The 24062-nt window shown below is 44.7% G+C and overlaps 1 protein-coding gene across 3 annotated transcripts in view; it reads right to left on the reverse strand.

Annotated features, from left to right (window-relative positions):
• jag2b (jagged canonical Notch ligand 2b) overlaps positions 1–11090 on the reverse strand; it is a 153805-nt gene extending 142715 nt beyond the window's left edge. For 2 of the 3 annotated variants that reach the window (XM_067992093.1, XM_067992094.1), the window contains exons 1-2: positions 10109–11090; positions 9696–9995 (exon numbers count right to left, since the gene is read on the reverse strand). In XM_067992093.1, coding sequence (XP_067848194.1) covers positions 9696–9995; positions 10109–10177 — 369 coding nt within the window. In that variant the 5' untranslated portion in view covers positions 10178–11090. Of the gene's footprint in view, positions 1–7364; positions 7392–9695; positions 9996–10108 lie in introns of those variants that run through there. The other variant, XM_067992095.1, reaches the window with a different exon arrangement.
• Between the last annotated feature and the right edge of the window lie 12972 nt (positions 11091–24062).

Genomic DNA, 24062 nt, shown 5'->3' on the forward strand with positions numbered 1-24062 from the left:
TCAAACTGCAGGAGCAACACTCAAGTAGCTTGCACACACAGTCGCCTCAACTGGAGCCACGTTACCGCCGTGTGATCCTCCTCTATACATTATATATAGGATAACAGTGCCTGTGCTGTTAGGATAATGGAAATATCTGTAGTGTGCAACCAGTCAGGCTTGAATAATGCAAGGCTGTAAGGTTAGATTGATATTCCAGAGTTTCATTAGATTACCTCAGGAGATCAAGGAGAAATTTTACAGGAAGGAGTGGGTTTAATGAGCCAAAATGTCCATCCCAACCCACTTCCCCATTAGGGATTTTCTTTCATTCCCAACGCATAGGCTGAAGCATGTCACAAGGCAGTTAACACATCAAGAAGTTGATGACATCCAACTCTTTTCAATGTTTAATTCATAATGTCACTGAGCTCAGCTACACAGCATTCCTTCCGCTGAACGAGCAACTTGCTGCATGAAGATACTGCAGCAACTAAATCCCATTCCAATTTGGTTGCACTAGCTTCATGGAGTCCCATCCAACAGGGTGGCTCAATAATGAAGTAACACTGAACAGCAGGTGCCAATACATATGCCAGACCCTAACACATCGTGATGTGTACTTAAGCCACCCTCTACTTTTTTTTGTACTAACCAAACTACTCTGATACTTCAGGCAAGCAAGTAAACTCAATGTGCATGCAGCTAAGTTACACAAGTCACGCAATAATCCGCACTTCAGTCTTCTCTAAAACTCAGCACCACTACAAAGGCATTTAAGCACTTATGCCTCCATTCGAGTGGTACTCTTAGCTTTATTGCATTTTTGTATTGACAATGTGCCACTGGGGACAGGTGGGCAGCACTCCACCATTGGTGCATCACCAATAATAAAGGCAGCAAACTCCACACCTCAGATATATAATCGTATAGCACACAAGGAGGCTATTTGGCCCAACGTGCCTGTGCCAACTCTTTGAAAGAGCTATTCAATTAGTCCCACAGCCCTACAAATTTATCCAATTTCCTTTTGAAAGTTACTATTGAATCTGCATCCACCGCCTTTTCAGGCAGTGCATTCCAAATCATAACTCGCTGCGTAAAAAATAATTCTCATCTTCCCGCTGGTCCTTTTGCCAAGATCCTCCGGGCTCATATTTCTTTTGGGTCAGAGGAAAACACAGGTCGGCATCCTATTGGACCATCTAGCACAACATTAAGGGAAGGGTTTTTTTTTTGGGGGGTGGAGGTGGGGGGTTGAGTAAAGGGGCAGCAGTGCTCATACGTCACTGGTCTCCAATTGTCATTCTCTTGATAGTCTAGCATCAGTGCTTTTGACAAAACCTCAGTGCGCAGGGGGTGTCCTGCAGAGCCTTGAGCACAAAGCACTAGGCTGCCAGTCTTACTGAGGGAGCACTGCACTGTTGGAGACACCGTCTTTCCGATAGACATTAAACCAAGGCCCCATCTGCCCTCTCAAGTAGACGTAAAAGATCCCTTGTCACTATTCGAAGAATAGGGGAGTTCTCCCGTGTCCTGGCTAATATTTATCCCTCAACCAACATCTCACAGATTATTTGGTCATTATCACATTGCTGTTTGTGGGACCTTGCTGTGCGCAAATTGGCTGCCGTCTTTCCTACATTTCAAAAGTTCTTTGACGCTTTGGGACATCCCAAGGCCGTGAAAGGCATTATATAAACGCAAGTTTGTTTGTTCGTTCTTTCTGCAGGCTTAAGAAGGCTCACATTATTGAATGCACCTAACCCGCACGAGCCATGGAAATACAGCAAGAACATTACAATTGGAGGGATTCTCACCAGAACGCAAATCATTTTTTTGTAACTTTGAATTTAACATTTGTTCTATTGGTCACTTTTTTTAAAAAGTCTTCAAAATGGAGTGCTGGTGTAGGTACAGATGGAAAGAGTTAGTGAGAAACAAACATTGGCAGAGATGTAGTCATAAATCAAAGGATGGTTCAGCATCAACTGGGCATGTTGGTTCAGTTTCATATTTTTTGGGCTCAGTAACTCTGAAGCAAGTAACACACCAGTGGAAAAAAACGATGACGTCCCAAAGCGCTTTACAGCCAATGAAGTACTTTTGAAGAGTAGTCACTGTTTTAATGTAGGAAATGTGGCAGCCAATTTGCGCACAGCAAGGTCCCATAAATAGCAATATGATAATGACCATATAATCTGTGAGATGTTGATTGAGGGATAAATATTGTCCTGGGGCACCGGGGAGAAATCCCCTCCTCTTCTTCAAATAGTGTTGTGGGATTTTTACGTCCACCCGAGTGTAGACGGGGCCTCTGTTTAACATCTCATTCCCATCACCGGATCACTAGTGCTGGTCAAACAATTCGACAACCCACTCCACCCCCACAAATAACAAAAATGGATACTAATCCTTCCTTGTAACCATTTGATTTTGAAGAGGGGGTGACGATTTGCCAGACTCAAGAGGCCCAACTAATAAAAGCTATGACCATATGGTAGATAATTCTAAACTTTTTATAACTATATAAACACTGCACTGAAAGTCTTAGTTGAAGTATTGTTTTAGGAGCTGTAAACTTCCCTTCAATACTGCACAGTTTCCCACCGCAGCTGAAGACAGGTCAATGGTCACGTTGCTCCCATTTAAACAAGCAGCGAGGAACTAACTTACTGTTTTGCTTTGAAATTACATGCTTCCCTTCCCTACTTGCTCTTTGTAGCGGATACACGGATGCCCATAGAAACAGTTTACATCCCATTTAAGTGAGTAGATCTCATACTTGAAGGCCTTGAAGTCAGCATACCACAAGCAGGATGAAGACTGTCTAGTATTCCATTCAAGCTACTTGTTCACGATGTTGAGAGCTTGACTGAAATATTTCTTTTAAATTAATTTCAAGGTGCAGATTAGGGACTGACATCACTGCACATTCCCCACCTCACACCACATGTTCTCAACCGTCTCCAGAAAGTACAAATTATGTCATGGAGTCATTACCCAGAGGGTTATAAATGCAAATACCCTGAGAATTTTGTGCTGCCAGCAACAAACTACCGCAAAAGACAGAAAACTAACCTTGGCATCCCTGGACATGAATTGAAGATTATATGGTGGTGCAGGGTAAAGGAGCAGAGATTGGGAGACACAAGGAGGCAATGGCAGATGCAAAGCAGGGCTCCCCTAAATTTCCCTTTTAAGGTCTGGATGTCACCTTAAATGGGACTTGAGCTTGCGAAATTAATGATCTAGAGTTTTTCTGAATGTAAACATTCCAACCCTTTGCTGATTTAGTTAAACATTTGGCTTATGAAGAAAAAAGGTCTCAACAGGTGGCTGGAGACTTGCTCATTGACTTTTGTCCTATTAAGATGCAGGCCTTCTGATCACTCTTGTCATCACCCATCACTACATACTTGAACACCCAATAGTCTACTCCAAACCAATGTTCTCAGAATGCTGGGCAACTCCATACTACATTCTATTGTGGTACCTGATGACAAGGTCAACACCTCAAGCTACCTTTGTCCTTCCCAACTCCAAATTTTCTCCCCTCCTCTCAAAGTGGAATCATGCTGGGGGTACAGTTTTGTGGGCAGCAGTGGACTCCAGGAACTCAACCTAGTGACCACTGCCCATGTGTGAGGCCAGACAGCAAGTGGTGTTTGGCTATTCAACCAAGTGGTACATCACAGCTGATCCTAATCCTGTCTGTACCAAACAACCACACTTTCCAGCAGGGGTCACTGGATACACCCTGAACTCCTGGCTAATTTCTCCCTCTCTAGCCTAAGGGTACTGAAGCCGATTCAATACAGATTGGTAATTAAATCTGGAGCCTTTTTGTAGTCTATATGGCTGAACGGCACATTAGCTTTCCACACGGAGCAATTGGGGGGGGCGGGGGGGGGGGGGGGGGGGGGGAAGAGCCTTAAATGGGGTTCTGTTGCACAATACTTTAATATTTCACCGTTACAACTGTTAGTTCACCATCATACTCCCTGCTTAACTCAGTCACAGACATCTTAGATTCCATTTAAATTTACTCAGTTCTTGGGGAAAGGATTTATTTGCCATGTCACTAGATTTCCCCCTCACTTATCCTTTCCTGATTTATCAGTCACTTCAAAACACAATCATATGCCCCTTGAGCATGCCTTTGTCTGACTGGCCTGAGTCTCCACCACATCAGAGGCACAAGGTAGCAATCTCCTGAAGTCATTTCATTACAACTCTGGTGGTTTGGATAACATACACCAGCTGAATACCAACCTCCAAGGTAACAGTACCAGGTTACCACATTCAACATTTACACTAACAAAAAAAAACATTTCCCCATTCTCCGCTCACCACAGCACAATATGAAATGCAACCAAACCCAGGCCCACATCTGCCTTTTACTGTGTTCAACAACAGATTGGAGGCTGGTAAGCAGCAGCGGTGCTGAAAGACACCAGATCAGATAATCTGCATTTTACCACAACAATCAAGGATGGTCTCAATCGTTGGGACCAAGGACCAACCTTAGACGGAACAAAGTGGGGACAACATGAATTAAACAGGCAGCACACCCGTGAATAAGGAAAAACAGAATGAAGCGGAGTCAGCAAGTTGGAAGATTCTGCCATTAATATAGACCCCCAAGTTCATTATAACATCAAAATTAAGAAATATCATGTGCATTTTTTGGAAAATAACTGCTACCCAACAGAAAGTTTACAGAATGCAATCTGACCAAAAAAAAAGTAACAAGCCTGAGGATCGGGAGCAGTTTAGAATTCAGCAAAAAAAGGACCAAGAGATTGATTAAGAGTGGAAAAATAGAGTCGGAGAGTAAACTTGCAAGGAACATAAAAGCGGGCCGTAAATGCTTCTACAAGTATGTGAAAAGAAAAAAATTGAAGACAAATGTAGGTCCCCTTACAGTCAGAAACAGGAGAATTTATAATGGGGAACAGGGAAATGGCAGAGCAATTAAACAAATACTTTGGTTCTGTCTTCATGGAAGAGGACACAAATAACTTCCCAGAAATGCTAGGGAACCAAGGGACTAGTGAGGAGGAGGAGGAATTAAAGGAAATTAGTATTAGTAAAAAAAAGTGCTGGAGAAATTAATGACACTGAAAGCCAATAAATCCCCAGGGCCTGATAATCTGCATCCCAGAGTACTAAAAGAGGTAGCCATGGAAATAGTGAATGCATTGGTTGTCATCTTCCAAAATTCTGTAGATTATGGAACAGTTCCTGCAGATTGGAGGGTGGCAAATGTAACCCCACTATTTTAAAAAGGGAGAGAGAAAACAGAACTACAGACCGGTTAGCCTATCAGAAATAGGGAAAATGCTAGCATCTATTAAAGGATGTGATAACAGGACACTTAGAAAATATCAATGGGATTAGGCAAAGTCAACATGGATTTATGAAAGGGAAATCATGTTTGACAAACCTACTGGAGTTTTTTTTAGATGTAACTGGTAGAATAGATAAGGGAGAACCAGTAGATGTGGCATATTTGGATTTTCAGAAGACCCTTTGATAAAGTCCCATATAAGAAGTTAGTGTGCAAAATTAGAGCACATGGGATTGGGGGTAATATACTGGCATGGATTGAAAATTAGTTAACAGACAGGAAAGAGAGTAGGAATAAATGGGTCTTTTGCAGGGTGGCAGGCAGTGACTAGTGGGGTACTGCAGGGATCAGTGCTTGGGCCCCAGCTATTCACAATATATATCAATGATTTGGATGAGGGAACCAAATGTAATATTTGCTGACAACACAAAACTAGGTGGGATTGTGAGTTGTGAGGAGGATGCAAAGAGGCTTCAAGGCAATTTAGACAAGTTGAGTGAGTGGGCAAATACATGGCAGATGCAGTATAACGTGGATAAATGTGAAGTTATCCACTTCGGAAGGAAAAACAGAAAGGCAGAGTATTATTTAAATGGTGATAGATTGGGAAATGTTGATGTACAAAGGGACTTGGGTGTCCTTGTACACCAGTCACCGAAAGCAAACATACAGGTGCCGCAAGCAGCTAGGAAGGCAAATGGTATGTTGGCCTTCATTGCAAGATTTAAGTACAGGAGCAAGATGTCTTACTGCAGTTATACAGGGCCTTGGTGAGACCACACCTGGAGTATTGTGTGCAGTTTTGGTCTCCTTACCTAAGAAAGGATATACTTACCATGGAGGGAGTGCAGTGAAATTGACGCAGTGATATCCCCCCCACACCCACTGCCATTTTAGAATACCTGTTAACTGCTACGAAAGAACAGTCTCGTGCGTTGAGAGTAGCTAATACCTTCCTTACATTTTGTGGTAATCCTTGCCTTAAGTGTCAATTAGGCAGCAAACAAAATCTTGTACTTAAGGAAAACTATTACATTTCAATGCTCGCGTAACAAAATTCTGAGAGAGTGCTATTTCATCAAATAATACAGCACAGATGGAGACCATTCAGCCCATCGTGTCTCTGCCAGCTTTTTGAAAGACCTATCCAATTAGTCTCTCAACCCACTTTTTCCTTTTCAAGCATATATCCAATTCCCTCTTGAAAGGGACTACTGAATCTGCTTCCACCACCCTCTCAGGTGGCATATTCCTGATCATAATTCGCTGCACAAAAAAATTTCTCCTCACCTCCCTTCTGGTTCTTTTGCCAGTATGCTATTTTGGAGCACTGCTACCCCTTGTGTTTAGTAAGCAATTTACTTCTCATTCCAATATATAGACAAGACAACGGTGTCACTGCACTGCTTGCTCATGATGCTATTTTGTGTTACTGATCACAATTGTTGTATTTACCCTCTCTCCTTCACCTCCTCCCCTCCCTTGTCTCTTTAAGATCAACGAGATTGTAGGGCTTCAAATGAACCCAGGAACGCAAAAAGGTGTTCTGTTACAGGTAACAGAGCAACATACTCTCAAATAACACGCCTAACTAAAATATTCTTATCACTCCTCCTGGACTTTCATCCCAGAAACAGTAGCAGTGAGATCGCTGGGACACATACAGATCTAGCGAAGGTTCAACAGATGATTATTCCTTCCCCCCCCCCCCCCCCCGCCAACTTTATTTTCTTACGGTGAGAAGATTCATCCTGATTTGCATTAACCCAGCATATCTAAAATACAACTCGTAAAATTTGGTGATTTTTTTTTATATATAAAAGCTTCCAGTCATAAGGGTACTTCACACAAGTGTTTCCCCATAACTCCAGTGCATACCATCCTAATGCCTGCTTGGCATACAGATTAACAGGTAATTCACCAACCCGAGTTTGTACACCGCCGTACAAGAGTCACAATCTGACATGGAAACAAATGAAAACGTGCGAAAATAACTTTTGAGGAGAGAAACAATTTGAGAACCCATACCCACTTTTCAGTGCCTTCAAGTTGCCAGGAGAAAAGAATGATACACATTCTCAATGAAACTTAAGAGCTGTATTCTTTCTCCTTAATGTCAGAATTCCTTCCCTCCCCAATACATGTCAGCACCTGCCCTACAATGTCACTGCTACTCATCACAGCCTCACTTCTCCCAAGCACCCCCCGACCCAACAATCATACCTTCATGCCTCTTTTCTCCCTTCCCTGGGCATTCTGCCCCTCTTACCTCCGAGATCCATCACCCTAACCTCCTCTCCCGGCAATTCCAGGGCCCCTTATCCTTACGCACTCTCCTTTCAATATCCCATGGCCCCCTTTCAATCCTCAGCTCCTCACCATTTCCCTTTCCTCCCCCCACCCCTCAAACGGAGTTAGGTCATAGCTCAGCCACGATCTCACTGAATGGCAGAACAGGCTCCTGTTTCGGAATCGGTCACCCTAATCTCAGTCCCTTTCTCCCCAACCCCCCAAAAGTCCCCTCATATGAAAATGGGGGTCAGGAAAAGATTAAACACTCAGACTGCCTGGAGCATCCTGACTAGACACTTCCTCCTTCACCACCCCCCCTCCTCCCCAACCCTTGTAATCTGCTGGGAGGCAAATAAAGCCCAGCGCCAAATGTGGGGAGGGGAATAGAGAAAATTGCTTTCTAATCCTCTCACCCCTCCCGCCTTCCTCCTACCTCCCTAACCCCCCATTCCCTCCCTCCTACCTCCCTAACCCCCCATTCCCTCCCTCCTTCCCCCTAACCCCCCATTCCCTCCCTCCTTCCCCCTAACCCCCCATTCCCTCCCTCCTTCCCCCTAACCCCCCATTCCCTCCCTCCTTTCCCCCTCACCCCCCATTCCCTCCCTCCTTTCCCCCTCACCCCCCATTCCCTCCCTCCTTTCCCCCTCACCCCCCATTCCCTCCCTCCTTTCCCCCTAACCCCCCATTCCCTCCCTCCTTTCCCCCTAACCCCCCATTCCCTCCCTCCTTTCCTCCTCCATTCCCTCACAGCCCGGGCGACAGCTCCAGCGCGTGCCAGGCTCCGCGCGCGCGGGAATCTAACGGAATCGGCGCGAGACACGCTCGCGCTCCCCACCCCGGGGAGGGCGGGGTCGGAGCGCGAGCGCGCGCGGGCACCAGCCCCACCTGAACATCAAACCCGGGAGTGTGCGTGCAGCGAGAGGGAGTGCACAACACTCAAATATAAATGCAGCAAAAGGCATGAAAAAAAATGTACAGGGAGAGAATCGTAACAAACAAAAAACATGCGGAGATCCATTAATGCAGTGCATGCAATAAGATGCACCGTAACGCACAGGGAAAAAAAAAATCATCCTTGCAATTAATACATTTAATAAAATACAATGCACCCGAGATTGAATCAAACACGGTTTTTTTTTTGTTTTTGTTAGTTAAATAATTGCCCGGTTAGTGTTAAAAGACTGCGCATGGGGTTTGAGACGGGCCAGAGTCGGGAGGTACATTGCATTCTGAAATCTACCGCGAGAGCAAGTCACAAATAGAAAATGACGCAAGTGCTTTTTAAAAAGTGCATCAGGAGCTGCACAAGTCGGTTACAAACACCACCCCGGCATGTGCATCAAGTGGGAGCATGGGCTGCCTTCATATCTCCCACTCCATTTCAAACTGGTGCCAACCAAAACTGATTTCTATTTCTAATGAGCCACATATGTATAGTCATCACCTAAATTACTAACTCCTTAAGATGCTGTACAAATCCAAGACTTTCCAAAGCATGGGGCGGAGGTCTCTGTAACCCACCTGGTAAAGACGCCAAGCAACTTAACTTGGCTTCTTTACATCTCAGTTTCTCCAGTTCTTGCATCGCAGTGATCAACTCAAACCTCGTCAAGTTTGTGCATTTTTTTTTTGCACCGGCGTTAAAAGTATCAAAACGCGGCAGGTCTTTTTCTCCCAACAGATATTTAGAAACAAATTTGCAACAAAAAATACAACAGTCGTTAGTTTCAAATTATTTATAAGTCGGGATTTAGTGTGACGGATCGTAGTGCGTTTCAAATAAATTACAAATCCCAATCATGGGGAAATTCTGCAATCGCTGTCCCCATTCCTCCACAATTTAAGGTTTTTGAATCAAAAATAATCATGCAATCCAGCTCAAGCCGCAGAAAATGACAGCTGGGCTTCAGGGGCTGCAATTATCTGGAGAAGGTAGTTTAAACGGGGGGTGGGTTTAAAAAGAGATTAACAACCTGAAAAGTGCGATTTATAATTCATTTGCACGAAGCAGTTTGCAAATTCGTCCATAACGCCCAATGCAATAACAAGTCGACATTAAAAGTGCACTTACCGGCCATGCAAACTGAAACGGTATAACAATTTTCCCAACGGTGCTTTTATCCGAGAGAGAAAAAGTATTTTTCCCCAGCACAGGGCTTAATCCAGTCCCAAAAGTGCAGCTTCCGGAGGTGGTAATACGTGCCTGATACTCCTTCAAACAGATTTTAAAATAGGTGTCACACTCGTCCTTGGTGCATTTTCGATCCAGGGAATTCCTAGACCCATCGCAACAATCCCCATTCTCCAATTCGCCGTTAACGTTTTGCACGGAGTTAAACCTGATCTCGAAATAGCCCGTTGCGAAGGACGCCTATAAAATAAAATATATAAAACTGTGGAGCTGATGCACACCGTAGCATTAAGTGTGCAAAAAAAATAAATCACAACGCAATGCAGCCTAATGTGGATTATTTCATTGCATACCTGAACCCAGAAAGTTGACAGCACCGCGCCTACAACGATAAGGTGATAGATCCCTTTAAAATCCAGCATGCCTTCGCTCTTCTGCTTACTAGCTTTTATAATAAATCTTCCAAGGAGATGAAGACGCTCACGGTCCCGGCAACAGTAGGATCCACACTGGCTTTTTTTTTTGCAATGCAATGACTCCAAGGACTGGGATTATATTTTCCCTCCTCCCCCCAACCACCTACCTACCTATTTTTAAAAAAAGGCAAAGTGTCGGGACTGGCTGGTTTCAAGCACTGGCTGTGTACAGAAGGAGGTGGGATTTGGGTTTAACACTCCGTGGTGGTGGTGTTGCCAATCCAAGCCTGGTTCAGGCTAGTAAGGAATAGGGATAAATTGGACTAGCTCGGCTCAGCATTGGTTTGGGGAAAGAGGATTGGACTAGCTCGGCTCAGCATTGGTTTGGGGAGAGGGGAAAGTTAGACTAGGACTGGACTAGCTCGGCTCAGCACTGGTTTGGGGGAAAGTTGGACTAGCTCGGCTCAGCACTGGTTTGGGGAGAGGGGAAAGTTAGACTAGAACTGGACTAGCTCGGCTCAGCACTGGTTTGGGGAAAGTTAGACTAGGACTGGACTAGCTCGGCTCAGCACTGGTTTGGGGAAAGTTAGACTAGGACTGGACTAGCTCGGCTCAGCACTGGTTTGGGGAAAGTTAGACTAGGACTGGACTAGCTCGGCTCAGCACTGGTTTGGGGAGAGGGGAAAGTTAGACTAGGACTGGACTAGCTCGGCTCAGCACTGGTTTGGTAAGGGTCGTGGGTTAGACTGTACCGGCGCGGCGCTCTAACAGCGCTTGCTGACCCCGCTCGGCTCGGTCCCGCTCGGCTCGGTTCGGTCCACGCTCGGCTCTGCCCGGCCTGGCCCGGCTCAGCCCCTATTCGCTCGCTCCGCTCCCCACACTCACACTGCGGCCAAACCCCGGCCGCCCGGAGGGGGCATTGTGACGCGGGCGCGTCGACTCCGCCCATTCACACCCGCGACTGACCAATCGGAAATCGCCCGCCCCCTTCCAAAGGCAGCCAATCGCCACCTGGCCCCCACCAACCAATCGCCAAGATGAGGACCCAATTCAACCAACCAATCACCGACAACGGACACGCCCCCTTGCCCACCCTCCGACCAATCACCAGAGCGTCGCTGCGCCTGCGCCTTTCTGCACTATTCTTGAAGCTTCCAATTTGCTTTGCATTGGCCCCGGAGTCTTGAATGTTTCAATAATTACTTTAAATGTAGGCAAATAATTGGTTTTTTCTTTGCAAAGACTGGTCAAAGAAAAGACGCTTGTCTCCTTTGCAGCTCTTGTCAATCACAACTTGCATGGAGTTGCTTGCAAGACTTGGGTGTGAGTAATTCTGCATGTCCCTTCTCTCAGTGAGAACTGTGTGACGGATATAGGCGTGGGATCATTGCACCACAAAGGCAGGAAACTGGGCAATGACCGGCTGCAGTGTTTCAATCAACATAAGAGGCTGTCCGTTTTGGAATGGCATTTAATGGCTGTGATTAGTATGTTCCTGGTATTGATAACTGCAGGGGCAAGCTCTTTTCCGTTCACTGAAATTAAAGATTGTTATTGTTGCATTTCTCCTTAAGAGAAGGAAGTTATTTATTATAGGTGTAACCCTCTCAAATGCAAACGGAATTGTACCAGGATTTATTAATTATTTTATGTAATATATATGTATATATTAAACTTTTTTTGTTGCTTTTCTCTCTTAAGTAACTGAAGTTTATTTAAAGGGTGGCCCACCTGTGTGATAGCTTCTCCCCAGTCTTATCCTCCAGTGGAGCTCTCCCTCGCCCTGCATTGATTGGCACGGGAGAGGTGCCAAGACGCCCAAAGGTGCATCTTTTAAAGGAACAGCCAAGAGGCGAGGCTTGGGGGAATGAGAGCGTGCGGCACACGAACTAAACGGGATAAAGTTTTACCAACACTAGACCCGCTTCTATTCATATTGAACCGAGCCTCGAGGTTTGTACGTTTAGTTCATTTGTTGGCTGAGCCAGGCAATCCTTTCGGTGAATTACACATTGATTGACAATAAAAACAAACATTGCACGAGAGAGTGCACAGAGCAAAGATCTGCAAAATTGGTGTGAGATTACAGCAGGCACGGGTTAAACATGTCCTGCAAAACTAAAGGCTGGCTGTTAGATATTCAAGCTATACCAGGACAGCGAGTTGCAGTAATCCCCGAGGATCTGCTGCCTTTCCATCCGACAGAGTGTAATCAGATCCAGTCCAGCGACAGCGGTGGTAGACCCTCCATCCCGTGTGAAAAAATAAACCGGAATTAATTCAATACAAGAGCCGAGCAATAGACAACCCGTTAAACCCACTCTCCGCATCAGTCGCGACTGTTGCAGGCTGTGTTTCAGTAAGAAGAGTTTACTCTGTCCAGCTGGACTCAGAGAAATGAACTCCCATCCTTAGCCTGGTGGCACCTGGAAACTGGTCAACGCGTATCTAGGCAGACTGTGAATGTCAATGTGGAGACAACAAGCCTGAATTATTCACCCTTAAACATGTGTCTTTATCGCACAGGACAGAATCATGATCAGCCTGATAGATAGATCACATCTGTTATCAAACTCAACGTCACTGAGCTTTCAAACGGACTTATTATCTTTAAGTGATTATCAGATGGCAGGAAAAGGGTTTATTGGAGTAAAGTGTGTATATGGGGGGGGGGGGGGGGGGGGGTCTAAATATAAGGCCCCTCAGGTGTCTCATCAGTGAGTGGGTTGGGGCAGGGTCTGGCTGTGAGTCCTTCCTTCCAGGGACTCAATGGATAGCACTCTGGCTGCTGAGTCCAAAGGTCATGGGCTCAAGTCCCACTCCAGGGACAGGTTGACGCTCCCAGTGCAGTGGTGAGGGAGTGCTGCACTGTTGGAGGTGTTGTCTCTCGGATGAGATGCTCGACTTAGGCCCTGTCTGCCCTCTCAGGTGGATGTAAAAGATCCCACAGCACTATTCGAAGAAGAGCAGGGGAGTTCTCCTGGCCAACAGTTCTCCCTCAACCAACATCACTAAGAAAGATAGACTATCTCATGGCTGATGGTTTGGACCATGCCTTCCAGGCCCCCGGCCCCCGGCCCCCGCCCCCCCCCCTCTCTCTCTCTCTCTCTCCTCCTTTAAGACTCTACTTAAAATCTACCTCTTTGACCAAGCTTTTGGTGACCGTTCTTTGGCTTGGTATCCATTTTATTATCTGATTACACCTCTGAAGCGACTTTGGAAGTTTTTCTACATTAAATGTGCTATATAAATGCAAGTTATTGTTATATAAACAATCACATTACTATATACAAACTTGATACTCTATACACATTAAATACACAAATTGACTATTCCAATGCTCTCCTGGCCGGCCTCCCACCTTGCACCCTCCATAAACTTGAGCTCATCCAAAACTCTGCTGCCTGTATCCTAACTAACACCAAGTCCCATCCACCCATTGCCCCTGTGCTCGCTGACCTACAATGGTTCCTGGTCCAGCAATGCCTTGATTTTAAAATTCTCACCCTTTATTTCAAATCCCTCCTCGCCCCTCCCTATCTCTATAAACTCCTTCAGCCCTGCAACCCTCCAAGATCTCTGTGCTCCTCCAGTTCTTGCCTCTTGCACATCCCCAATTTCCTTTGATCCACCATTGGCGGCTGTGCCTTCAGCTGCCTAGGCCCTACGCTCTGTAATTCCCTCCCTAAACCTCTCTGCATCTCTACCTCTCTCTCTCCTCCGTTAAGACACGCCTTAAAACCTACCTCTGACCAGGCTTTTGGTCACCCGTACTAATATTGCCTTACGTGGCTCAGTAAACGCTCCTATGAAGCGCCTTGGGGCATTTTACTACGTTAAAGGTGCTATAGAAATGCACGTTGTATATACACATTACCATATACAAATATGGCTCTATTTACACATACATTACTATAGATAAACTCAGTATTATATACACATACATTACTATAGATAAACCCAGTACTATATACACATACATTACTATAGATAAACCCAGTACTATAAACACATACATTACTATAGATAAACCCAGTACTATAAACACATACATTACTATAGATAAACCCAGTACTATATACACATACATTACTAGAGATAAACCCAGTACTTTATACACATACATTACTAGAGATAAACTCAGTATTATATACACATACATTACTAGAGATAAACTCAGTATTATATACACATACATTACTAGAGATAAACTCAGTACTTTATACACATACATTACTAGAGATAAACTCAGTATTATATACACATACATTACTATAGATAAACTCAGTATTATATACACATACATTACTATAGATAAACCCAGTACTATAAACATATACATTACTATAGATAAACTCAGTACTTTATACACATACATTACTAGAGATAAACTCAGTACTATATACACATACATTACTATAGATAAACTCAGTATTATATACACATACATTACTAGAGATAAACCCAGTACTATATACACATACATTACTAGAGATAAACTCAGTATTATATACACATACATTACTATAGATAAACCCAGTACTTTATACACATACATTACTAGAGATAAACTCAGTATTATATACACATACATTACTAGAGATAAACTCAGTATTATATACACATACATTACTATAGATAAACCCAGTATTATATACACATACATTACTAGAGATAAACTCAGTACTATATACACATACATTACTATAGATAAACTCAGTATTATATACACATACATTACTAGAGATAAACCCAGTACTTTATACACATACATTACTAGAGATAAACTCAGTATTATATACACATACATTACTATATATAAACTCAGTATTATATACACATACATTACTATAGATAAACTCAGTATTATATACACATACATTACCAGAGATAAACTCAGTACTTTATACACATACATTACTAGAGATAAACTCAGTATTATATACACATACATTACTATATATAAACTCAGTATTATATACACATACATTACTAGAGATAAACTCAGTATTATATACACATACATTACTATATATAAACTCAGTATTATATACACATACATTACTATAGATAAACTCAGTATTATATACACATACATTACTAGAGATAAACTCTACTATATACACATACATTACTTTAAACACATATAATTATAGATTATATACAAATAAGGCACTATTTACACATACATTATATACACACATCACTGTTTATAAACACATTTTGCCATACAATCATATGTAAACAAACTATATACACTTGCAATACTATATACCTACATTACAACAGTGACTACACTTCAAAAGTATTTAATTGGCTGTAAAGCATTTTGGGATGTCCTGAAGTCATGAAAGGCGCTATATAAATGCAAGTTCTTCCTTTACGCACATATGTAACCACAGACACTTCCTTTATGTAACCACAGACACCCAGTAACAAATACAGAATTCCTACAAATATGTACACCACAAATATACAAAGACATGAAAATGCACACACTTTTACGCAGCCTCACACACATTTTATCCAGCAAGTACTGGAGTGGAAATGCCGGGTTAATGTAAACCACTGTCATGCCCCTGTCTGCCGTGAGCTCTGTAACATTGAATGGAGTCTGATCAACTTGTTTACAATTATCCAGCCTCCTCTGAATGCGTGGTAAATGCCTGTTGGCGACCTATGTGTGAGTTTGGCACTGGGCCCGCAATGCGACACAGTGTTCCCCGTCAACCATAACCCGGTTCTGTGGCCTTATACAAAAGAGGCAAGCACACCTGCAGGATCCCATTAAAAAAAAACTCGATCAATTACAGAGAATTCCGATTGACATGAACATACTTTCCCTCTGTTTCTCCGTCAATTACTTGCGATATATATTTAGTTCATACAGTGAGTGCGACCGAGATTAATTATGTCAGCAAGTTGTAGAAGGAATTGAACAAATACTTGGCCGAGAAAGTGATGGAGGGGCATGAGAGACAGAGTATTGTGTGGTACTTTTCCAACACGGGGACAGGCCCCGTTTATTGCAATGTTCCGAGTGCATCTGTTTGAAACAGTTCTTGGGAGTGAGTGTGAGGAAGATGAGCAATCATTAGTAGACATAGAGTCACTCATGATTCAGCATTAACTATATGTCCCATTTTGCTTCATCACACTGTTGGACTCAGTCACCCATGCAGGCCATTCTAGAAATATTCCCCCAAAAAAATGGCTGAGAGGAAGAAAATTATTGCTAAGTATAATTCTTTGCAACCATTTCATTTAGATTAGGTGGGATATTAAAGGGTATGGGGAGTGAGCAGGAGAGTGGGATTAGACTAATGGAATATTAAAGGGTACGGGGAGTGAGGGGGAGAGTGGGATTAGACTGGGTGGGATATTAAAGGGTATGGGGAGTGAGGGGAGAGTGGGATTAGACTAATGGGATATTAAAGGGTATGGGGAGTGAGGGGAGAGTGGGATTAGACTGGACGGGATATTAAAGGGTATGGGGAGTGAGTAGGAGAGTGGGATTAGACTGGGTGGGATATTAAAGGGTATGGGGAGTGAGCAGGAGAGTGGGATTAGACTGGATGGGATATTAAAGGGTATGGGGAGTGAGCAGGAGAGTGGGATTAGACTGGGGGGGGGAGGAAAACACCAGTACAGACATAATGGGCTGAATGGCCTGTTTCTGTGTCGGTACATTGTATGATTACATGAAATTACATAAAGTCACACTGACCCTGTTGGACTAGGCTGACACATGGATGAGATACTAGATGGAGCCCAGTACCCATGGATCACAAACTCAATAAGAGGCAGCTTCTTCAGGAAAGGATGGAGGGAAAAATAGTTGAAGAATGAAAAAGCAGAGATTTAGTTACAAAAAAATAGATGGAATCCTGTGATTGTCAGGCCTGAAATGAGACCAAGAACATTTTTGCGACTTTAATGTCTTTATCTCAAACTGTAGGCAGCTGTCCTTCAGCAATGAATGTTTCATTGTCAGTGATTCAAAAACTGTTTGAAGGTATTCAAAGATATTCTTGCTTTCATTACCAGGGTAACAACATCCATGCTCTAAAAGTAATTTAATAAAATCTGTTAAAGAATGAAAAGCAAGCACCTTTCACAACCTCAGGACGTCCCAAAGCGCTTTACAGCCAATGAAGTACTTTTTGAAGTGCGGTCACTGTTGTAATGTAGGAAATGCGGCAGCCAAATTGCACATTACAACAGTATCTACACTTCAAAAAATACTTCATTGGTTGTAAAACGCTTTGGGACGTCCTGAGGTCGTGAAAGGTACAATAGAGATGCAAGTTCGTTCGTTCTGAACTCTCCACCCACCCCACTAGACTGGCATAACTCCCTGGCATAGGCCGTGCTGCCTGTCTCCCATAGCTCACTGACGTCCTGAGGTCGTGAAAGTCCTTTCTTTCTCTCTCTTTCTTTCTTCTTTCTTTCCAGCACTAGCCAACCTGTGGCCCTCCTAGGTAGATTGCTAATTTAGTGCTGAATTGGGGCAGTTTTGTGATGTGAGCTCAAAGCCACGAGAATCTGGGATGAGACTGCTCCACTGGATCTTTACAAACAACAAACAATGTCCTTTAGGGAAGGAAACCTGCCGTCCTTACCCGGTCTGGGCCTATACGTGACTCCAGTCCCCACACCAACGTGGTTGACTTTTAACTGCCCTCTGAAGTGGTCTAACGAGACACTCAGTTGTATCAAAAACCGCTAAAAGAATTTGACTGCAGTGCTTCAAAAGAAAGCCCACCACTACCTTCTCAGGGCAACTAGAGGATGGGCAATAAATGCTGGCCTTGCCAGGGTCACCCACATGCCAAGAATGAATTTTTTTTTAAATAAAGAGGAGGAATCCTTGCTTTCTGCTGAGTACTGACCTGCTCACTGGTATTGCCATGAATCAGTCTCCTCTCCAAACGTCTTCAATTCATGCTCACTGAAACATAGGAACAGGAGTAGGCCATTCAGCCCCTCGTGCCTGCTCCGCCATTTGATAAGATCATGGCTGATCTGTGATCTAGCTCCATATACCTGCCTTTGGCCCATATCCCTTAATACCTTTGGTTGCCAAAAAGCTATCTATCTCAGATTTAAATTTAGCAATCGAGCTAGTATCAATTGCCATTTGCGGAAGAGAGTTCCAAACTTCTACAACCCTTTGTGTGTAGAAATGTTTTCTAATCTCGCTCCTGAAAGGTCTGGCTCTAATTTTTAGACTGTGTCCCCTACTCCTAGAATCCCCAACCAGCGGAAATAGTTTCTCTCTATCCACCCTATCTGTTCCCCTTAATATCTTATAAACTTCGATCAGATCACCCCCTAACCTTCTAAACTCCACAGAATACAACCCCAATTTGTGTAATCTCTCCTCGTAACTTAACCCTTGAAGTCCGGGTATCATTCTAAAAAGGCAGCTTCTCATGACAGGCTCCTTATAAACCAGAACTGGAAGACCATCAATTAAGGATCCGTACGAAACAAGAGGCAGAGTAACAGCAGCGGGTATGGGTGCTTTTGGTAGATGTGCCTGACACAGGCATGATAGGCTGAATGGTCTCCCTCTGTGCTGTAAGATTCTATGATGAAAGAGATTGAGAAAAATGAAAAATAAAGGAAAGTTGAGACTATGCAGCTATGGTGTAGTAATTTGTTTATTCATTCATAAAATAAGAACAAAGACATCTAACCAAGCAAGAACGTTAAAACAGAAACATTAACATCCCAGAGACACTCCCACCAAACAATGGTATCCAAGTGACATCTCCCGAGATATCAATATCTTCTAAGGGTGAAGCATGAAGTCCCCTGATATTTGAGATTGAGATTGATTTTCTTTCCATCTTGTAGAACCTTGGCTTTGTCAAATGTGCAACAGTGGTTGCCAAGGAAACTCCAAGGGACTTGTTGCTAACCTGAGGGGCTGTTGCCTTGGTGACAAGGACCTACAACTCCCAATTCTTCAAAGGTGGAATTGGAGAAGGGAGTCAGCGCTAACTCTGGCCTTTCAATGGAAAGAAAAATCAGGAGAGATGTAAAATGGGCTGCTGATTCACTATCACCCACAAAGTCAAAATTACCCCATCACCCCTCACCTCATTGATCTACCTCCGTTCCCAGTCTCCCACTGTCTCAACTTTACAATTCTCATATCTGCATTTAAATCCCTTCATGTCCTCGCCCCTCCCTATCTCTGTCACCTCCTCCAGCCTGAACACCTCCCCCCTACCCCAGAACTCTCCGTCTCTCCGACTTTGGTCCCCTTCCCTTCGCCCCACCACTAGCACAAGTGACCTTGTCCCCATGCTCCGAAACCCTCTCCGCCTCATTATTCTCCTTCCAGACTCTCCTTAAAACCCACCTCTTTGACCAAGCTACCCCCCCCCCCCCCCCACTAATATCTCTTCCTTTGGCTTGGGGTCGATTTTTGTCTGGTTACGCCTCTGTGAAGTACCTTGGGAAGTTTTTCTACAAATAAGGCGGTTGTTGCTGTAGTTCCTGACCTCGGAGTGAGTGCCTGATACTGACGGTATAAACATGAATTGTTTTTTGTGTGAGGAACAAGAGTTAACAGGAGAGCAGCCTATTTAGCTAAGCAACATGATGTCATGGTCCTCAATGTGTGGTTCCTGTATCCATTGCCTTGCTATAATCCTGAGACTGCATTAGTGGGTTCAGGGATCAATTTGCAACTGAACCTCATAATTGGAAAACACACTCAACATTATAGTGCAGGCAACAGACATGGAACGGCTGCAGTCAAGGAAGATGGATTTGCACCAGTTACAGAGCCAGCAGCACATTTACTCCAGATAAACATTACGAGTTTGCAATCCTGGATGGTGTATATATAGAATAGGGGCTCAGGTGGTTTATATATAGAAAAACGGATACCTAGGAGTGAGTTACAGGCTGGAATCTAATCGAGGGGTTCGGGGGGTTTATATATAGAATAACAAATACCCGGGAGTGAGTTACAGGCTGGAATCTAATCGAGGGGTTCAGGGGGTTTATATATAGAATAACAGATACCCGGGAGTGAGTTACAGGCTGGAATCTAATCGAGGGGTTCGGGGGGTTTATATATAGAATAACTGATACCCAGGAGTGAGTTACAGGCTGGAATCTAATCGGTATGTGGAATAACGGAACAGGTGATCCCAAACAGGTTGGTGCCCAATCCAGGGCTTTGAAGTAAAGAATCGTTTGCTCCAAAAAAATGTAAACAGATGTGTTTCTAAAGGCTGCCTTGTTCAGAACTTCAATAGCAACGGGCGGGGATAGGAAATGCTTCTGCTGTTTGGGATTATTTACGGAATTACCTGGCGAGCACTTAAGGAAAACAAGTGGTGATGCTGATTGATGTGGTTCGCTCGTTACCCCGAGAGCCCACACCTCTGTCAGACATTCCAGTTCCAGGCAGTAATTACAGCACCTCCTTATTAAACATTCAAGAGCAGCAATTACCTGCCCCCATACTAAGGGTAGACGCTGAGCTCTACAATCACCTGCCCCTACACTGAGGGTAGACCCTGAGCTCTACAATCACCTGCCCCCACACTAAGGGTAGACCCTGAGCTCTACAATGACCTGCCCCCATAGTAAGGGTAGATGCTGAGCTCTACAATGACCTGCCCCCACACTAAGGGTAGACCCTGAGCTCTACAATGACCTGCCCCCATAGTAAGGGTAGATGCTGAGCTCTACAATGACCTGCCCCCACACTAAGGGTAGACGCTGAGCTCTACAATGACCTGCCCCCACACTAAGGGTAGACGCTGAGCTCTACAATGACCTGCCCCCATACTAAGGGTAGACGCTGAGCTCTACAATGACCTGCCCCCACACTAAGGATAGACGCTGAGCTCTACGATGACCTGCCCCCACACTAAGGGTAGACGCTGAGCTCTACAATGACCTGCCCCCATACTAAGGGTAGACGCTGAGCTCTACAATGACCTACCCCCACACTAAGGGTAGACCCTGAGCTCTACAATGACCTGCCCCCATACTAAGGGTAGACCCTGAGCTCTACAATGACCTGCCCCCACACTAAGGGTAGACGCTGAGCTCTACAATGACCTGCCCCCACTCTAAGGGTAGACCCTGAGCTCTACAATGACCTGCCCCCACACTAAGGGTAGACGCTGAGCTCTTCAATGACCTGCCCCCACACTAAGGGTAGACGCTGAGCTCTACAATGACCTGCCCCCACACTAAGGGTAGACGCTGAGCTCTACAATGACCTGCCCCCATACTAAGGGTAGACCCTGAGCTCTACAATGACCTGCCCCCACACTAAGGGTAGACCCTGAGCTCTACAATGACCTACCCCCACACTAAGGGTAGACCCTGAGCTCTACAATGACCTGCCCCCATACTAAGGGTAGACCCTGAGCTCTACAATGACCTGCCCCCACTCTAAGGGTAGACCCTGAGCTCTTCAATGACCTGCCCCCACACTAAGGGTAGACGCTGAGCTCTACAACTCCTCACTGAAGAATGTTAAAGTGATGCTTACGCTGGGTTTAAGTCACCTCAGATTCCTTCATCTCTTAATTTCTAATTTTCAATTTTCCAAATCTTGTGCCCTTTCCAGCATAATGGCAGAACAAGTTGAGAAGGCTGTTAAAAAAGCATATGGGATCCTTGGCTTTATTAATAGAGGCACAGAGTACAAAAGCAAGGAAGTTATGCTCAACCTTTTTAAAACACTGGTTAGGTCTCAGCTGGAGTATTGTGTCCATTTCTGGGCATCACACTTTAGGGAGGATGTGAAGGCCTTAGAGAGGGTGCAGAAGAGATTTACTAGAATGGTTCCAGGGATGAGGGACTTCAGTGATGTGGAGAGACTGGAGAAGCTGGGGTTGTTCTCCTTAGAACAGAGAAGGTTAAGAGAAGATTTGATAGAGGTGTTCAAAATCATGAAGGGTTTTGACAGAGTAAATAAAGAGAAACGGTTTCCAGTGGCAGTAACCAGAGGACACAGATTGAAGATAATTGACAAAAGAACCAGGGGGGAGATGAGGAGAATTTTTTTTACGCAGCGAGTTAGGGTTAGGATCTGGAATGCACTGCCTGAAAGGGCGGTGGAAGCAGATTCAATAATAACTTTCAAAAGGGAATTGGATAAATACTTGAAAAGGAAAAATTTGCAGGGTTACGGGGAAAAAGCAGGGAGGAGTGGGGCTAATTGGAAAGCTCTTTCAAAGAGTTCGCACAGGCACAATGGGCTGAATGGCCTCCATCTGTGTTGTAAGATTCTATGATGCCAGCCTGGGTTTTGAACCCTAGCTAGTTTGCCTCCGTCCGTCCTGGGGCACTGATTTTAGGGCATCTGACTGAGGTCAGTTCAGCACAGACTGGGAATCTAATCTGGGTTTTTCTGGTCTGTAGATTAGGGTGACGGAGGAGGAGATTGTTTCCACTCTCTCCAGCCACCTCCTCCCCCTCTGCTCTCTGCAAATGAGTTGGTTGGCACTTTAATTTTGAAACTTGGCTAGCCTGGTCCAACCTCTCCCCTCATTCAGACCCCAGACCTTTGCAGCAGGGGTCAGCGATCAGGAGTGGGATCTCGTGGCTTTTTTTTTTATTCGTTCATGGGATGTGGACGTCGCTGGCGAGGCCAGCATTTATTGTCCATCCCTAATTGCCCTTGAGAAGGTGGTGGTGAGCCGCCTTCTTGAACCGCTGCAGTCCGTGTGGTGAAGGTTCTCCCACAGTGCTGTTAGGAAGGGAGTTCCAGGATTTTGACCCAGCAATGATGAAGGAACGGCGATATATTTCCAAGTCGGGATGGTGTGTGACTTGGAGGGGAACGTGCAGGTGGTGTTGTCCCCATGTACCTGCTGCTCTTGTCCTTCTAGGTGGTAGAGGTCGCAGGTTTGGGAGGTGCTGTCGAAGAAGCCTTGGCGAGTTGCTGCAGTGCATCCTGCGGATGGTACACACTGCAGCCACTGTGCGCCGGTGGTGAAGGGAGTGAATGTTTAGGGTGGTGGATGGGGTGCCAATCAAGCGGGCTGCTTTGTCCTGGATGGTGTCGAACTTCTTGAGTGTTGTTGGAGCTGCACTCATCCAGGCAAGTGGGGAGCATTCCATCACACTCCTGACTTGTGCCTTGTAGATGGTGGAAAGGCTTTGGGGAGTCAGGTGGTGAGTCACTCGCCGCAGAATATCCAGCCTCTGACCTGCTCTTATAGCCACAGTATTTATATGGCTGGTCCAGTTAAGCTTCTGGTCAATGGTGACCCCTAGGATGTTGATGTGGGGGATTCGGCGATGGTAATGCCGTTGACTGTCAAGGGGAGGTGGTTAGACTCTCTCTTGTTGGAGATGGTCATTGCCTGGCACTTGTCTGACGCGAATGTTACTTGCAACTTATGAGCCCAAGCCTGGATATTGTCCAGGACTTGCTGCTTGCTCCCCTTCCATATTCGAGTCCACTGGTAGTCTTTCAACATAGGGGTATGATAGTATAATGATTATGTTCGTGGACTAGTGATCCAGAGGCCTGGATTAATGATCCAGAGAATGCGAGTTCAAATCCCACCATGGCAGATTAAGAATTTAAATACAGTTTAAAGAATCTGGCCATGAAAAGTATCAGATTGTTGTAAAAACCCAACTAGTTCATTGATGCCCTTTAGGGAAGGAAACCTGCCATCCTTACCCGGTCTGGGCCTGTATGTGACTCCAGCCCCACGCCAACGTGATTGACCCTTAACTGCCTTCTGAAGTGGCCTAGCAAGACGCTTGGTTGCATCATCATCAAGGTAACTCACAGGCAATTAATGCCAGCCTTGCCAGTGATGCCCACATTCTGAGAATGAATAAGAATAAAACTGCTGACCAGCAACCAAACGAGGTACTTTTCTGGGAT

Source organism: Heptranchias perlo, chromosome 10 (assembly GCF_035084215.1).
Source record: "Heptranchias perlo isolate sHepPer1 chromosome 10, sHepPer1.hap1, whole genome shotgun sequence".
NCBI classification, from domain to species: Eukaryota; Metazoa; Chordata; class Chondrichthyes; order Hexanchiformes; family Hexanchidae; genus Heptranchias; species Heptranchias perlo.